The sequence below is a fragment of the Etheostoma spectabile genome, chromosome 14 (assembly GCF_008692095.1).
Source record: "Etheostoma spectabile isolate EspeVRDwgs_2016 chromosome 14, UIUC_Espe_1.0, whole genome shotgun sequence".
Taxonomy (NCBI): domain Eukaryota; kingdom Metazoa; phylum Chordata; class Actinopteri; order Perciformes; family Percidae; genus Etheostoma; species Etheostoma spectabile.
In genome coordinates this window covers 7,006,760-7,009,972 of record NC_045746.1, presented here as the reverse complement: position 1 = coordinate 7,009,972, position 3,213 = coordinate 7,006,760, and the positions used below count along the sequence as shown (strand labels likewise).

General features: G+C 38.2%; 1 protein-coding gene and 1 long non-coding RNA gene across 2 annotated transcripts in view; one reads left to right on the top strand and one right to left on the bottom strand.

Annotated features, from left to right (window-relative positions):
• LOC116702147 (uncharacterized) overlaps positions 1-1,924 on the top strand; it is a 9,378-nt gene extending 7,454 nt beyond the window's left edge. The window contains exon 3 of the long non-coding RNA XR_004335080.1: positions 1,914-1,924. This is a non-coding gene — a long non-coding RNA (uncharacterized LOC116702147). The remainder of the gene's footprint in view (positions 1-1,913) is intronic.
• The window catches only part of LOC116702105 (tropomyosin alpha-3 chain), an 18,063-nt gene that overhangs the window by 2,403 nt on the left and 12,447 nt on the right, over positions 1-3,213 (bottom strand). Inside the window, exons 7-8 of the mRNA XM_032536257.1 lie at positions 2,042-2,104; positions 1,207-1,276 (exon numbers count right to left, since the gene is read on the bottom strand). Of these exons, the coding sequence (XP_032392148.1) occupies positions 1,207-1,276; positions 2,042-2,104 (133 nt within the window). The remainder of the gene's footprint in view (positions 1-1,206; positions 1,277-2,041; positions 2,105-3,213) is intronic.

Sequence of the window (3,213 nt, the reverse complement as noted above, 5' to 3'; positions counted from 1 at the left end):
GGAACATTTCACGAGTAGAAGGAAAAATGGATTCAATAAAATTTCAGCAAATTTTGGTCGCTAACTCTATGCAATTTGTGAAAAAAGTTAAAGAGAGGATGGCTTCTACAGATGGATAATGATCCTAAACACACCTCAAAATCCACGGTGGATTAAATCAAGGGGCGTAAACTGAAGGTTTTGCCATGGCCTTCACAATCTCCTGACCTCAACATAATTTCAAATAAATGGATAGACCTTAAAAGAGCAGTGCGTGACACACAGCCCAGAAAGAGACTTTTGTAAGGAAGAAAATCGGTGAAGAATACCTCAAATAAGAATTGAAAGACTCTTGGCTGGCTACAAGAAGCGTTTCCAAGCTGTGATACTTGCCAAAGGGGGCAGTACAAGGTATCAACTCTGCAGGGTGCCCAAACTTTTGCAGATGCCCTTTTTTATTTTCTGTCATTTTGAAAGTGTAAATGATGGAAATAAAATCTAACTTTTTGTGACATATAATACGAATATCTAATCTGTCATTTGAGGCCTTTTGGAGATTTTTCCATCTTTTCTTGGCTTTTTATGCACATTAATACAATTTTTTTTTTTTACCTGGGGTGCCAAGACTTTCAAACCCCATTGTATAACAATCCAAAAGCTATTAAGATATAGAGTGGTTAATACATTTTTGGATGCATCTCAACTTCTGCTTTCTATATGAGTCAAAGTCAAGTTGTTGTGTATAACCATTGGACCTGATGGAAATGTAGCTCAGTGTAAATTCTTTCAGGTAATCAATGCTCTCTACCTAAATCAAATCAGCTGTTGGAGGCGTTCACCTTCTTGCTAAACCAAACAGAATCGTACACAAATTGCAAGGGCCAATCCCAGAGTCCCAACCCTGCTTTAAAATCGGTTTCTCCCTTTGCTATCAGCTGTCGTTGCAGGCAAAGAGTGCAACCCTCCCCCTCCCCTTCCACTTCTACTCCAGCTGATTGGCCCAGAACCTCCTTCGGTCTGGTCTTCGGGCTCCTTAACCACCACCGGCGTCTAGATCCCATCAGGTGGTTATGACGGTTCTCTACCCCTATATTTGAACTATTCATACAGCGATGGAGTCTAATCACCAAAGACTTTGTATCTAATATTGCGCAAACATGTCTCTGCCAAACAAGTCTACTAAATGGGTGCACTTAGTATAGGATGAAAATGAAATCACTGCTGTACCTTCCAGATCATCGATCGTCTTCTCCAGCTTGGCCACAGATCTTTCAGCAAACTCAGCTCGGGTCTCAGCCTGAGAGGACAAAGCTCAAGTCACCGTCTGACCAGATAACATCTGATGTCAACAAACTGAACGTCACGCACATCTTACTGAAATCTGTAGGGTGGATTTACATTGGAATATGTATATTTATGTGTACAGGTTGAGGGTTATGTTATCATCAGATGTCGTCCCCTAGAAAACGACAGTATAACTCGATTGTGCAAGCAGCTCATAACGACTCATATTTACGTTGGCTGTTAGGCGGTGACCTCTCATGGCTGTAGGAATTATCGTGAATGCAAACGAGAAAGTGAAGTGACAAAGTGAAAGAAATGGTGGGGTGGATGGATCCAATAAAGACAGGACTCCCTGAAGAGACGGGGGTCCCATTTGATGGACACTTCTTTACATTAACTGAGTTTTACAGCCCTACAGTACGTCTGTGACGCAGTTCCGCCCTCCTTTTAGTAGTTTTATGCGACTCGTTTTAAGTCAATTCCTGATTATTTCCCATCCCTAACTATTTAACCCCTTACTATAATTAGTATTACCAAACAATGTATATTTTTGTTGCGTAAACTTAAACCAGTTCCATTTCACAACTACTTGTTGAAAATGGCAGCCCTTGCCTTAAATGTAATGATCACATGATTAAACTTCCACAGAGGTCACATGTAATGGTCACATGTTTAAAAATGCCCTTTTGTTCATAGATCCTAGTCGTTTTGGGAATCATTGAAAATGGAGCTCATCTGTAGTTAAGCTACGGGGACGTGTTGATTCCTTGTTGCTCACCTCTTTCAGCTTGTCAGTCAGGATCTTGATCTCTTCCTCATACTTGTCCTCCTTTTGTGAGTACTGTATTGAGAAACAACAGAATTCAGGTGTTGAACTTTGTTTAAGCAATTTGGCACGTGACGCCACATCGCCTTCTTAAAGAAAGGAGACCCGTTACTGTGGGGCTATTTGGAAAGAACAGACTGGTGCCAAAAGATACTTTGAAATGAGTTGAGCTACTGGTACTGTGCAGATCTTTAACATCTGGTACTTAACCCTCATGTTGTCATTGGGTCAAATTGACCCGTTTTTCCTATATCAATGTTCTTTTAAACTACCCAATTGTAATTACCCAAAATAACATGACTGATTGATTGAACGGTCTTTGGCAAGTACAAATCTGTACTTTCATACATTTTGGGGTGTCTTATTCAATTTTATAGTGTGTATAAGTGGTTTTGAAATAGTATTAAGTAAAAGTTGACATATTCCAGTCTGTGATTATCCATCAACATACGTTCCTATAATTTTAGTTTAAATAATTCCTAATTTCTGCTTTTCTAACTCAAACGTTAGGTATATTTTTTTATTGACCATAAATTCCAAAAATAACTGTAAAACCAAACATTGAAAAAGCATTGAAAGTGATGAAAAACGGGACAAAAACATAAGAAAAAGTTAAAACATCAATAAAAAGCCTCAAAAAAAGTGTAGATTTTCAATTTTGACTGGAAGACAACACAAGGGATAACAGATTTTTTTAAGTAATTAGTATTTGCATGAAGTAAAAATAAATTACAGAAGGAAAAAGAAAAAAAGAGTTTAAAAAGCAGAAAGGTCCAAGGTTGTTATCTCCAGCTCTATTTTAACATATACTGATAATTTCAATATTAAATAACCTTCCTAATAAAGGCTTTTGACCTGTATGCAAGAAAAAGGCCTTGGACATTTCTTCTTTTAAAAAAAAAGTATGTAAAGAGATAGGGCTGCACAATTAATCGAATTTTAATCACAATCACAATTTTGACTTCCCACAATCAAATTTGCGTTATTGAGCGATTGTTTTAAATTTTTTTTAAATGCGTCATTTCATAGAACGCTCCGGGGTTTTTAGCATAGCGCATCTACCGCTCAGTAAACCACTGTCTGATCATGTGCCAGTCCGAGTTGTTCCCTGCACCGCGCAGCTT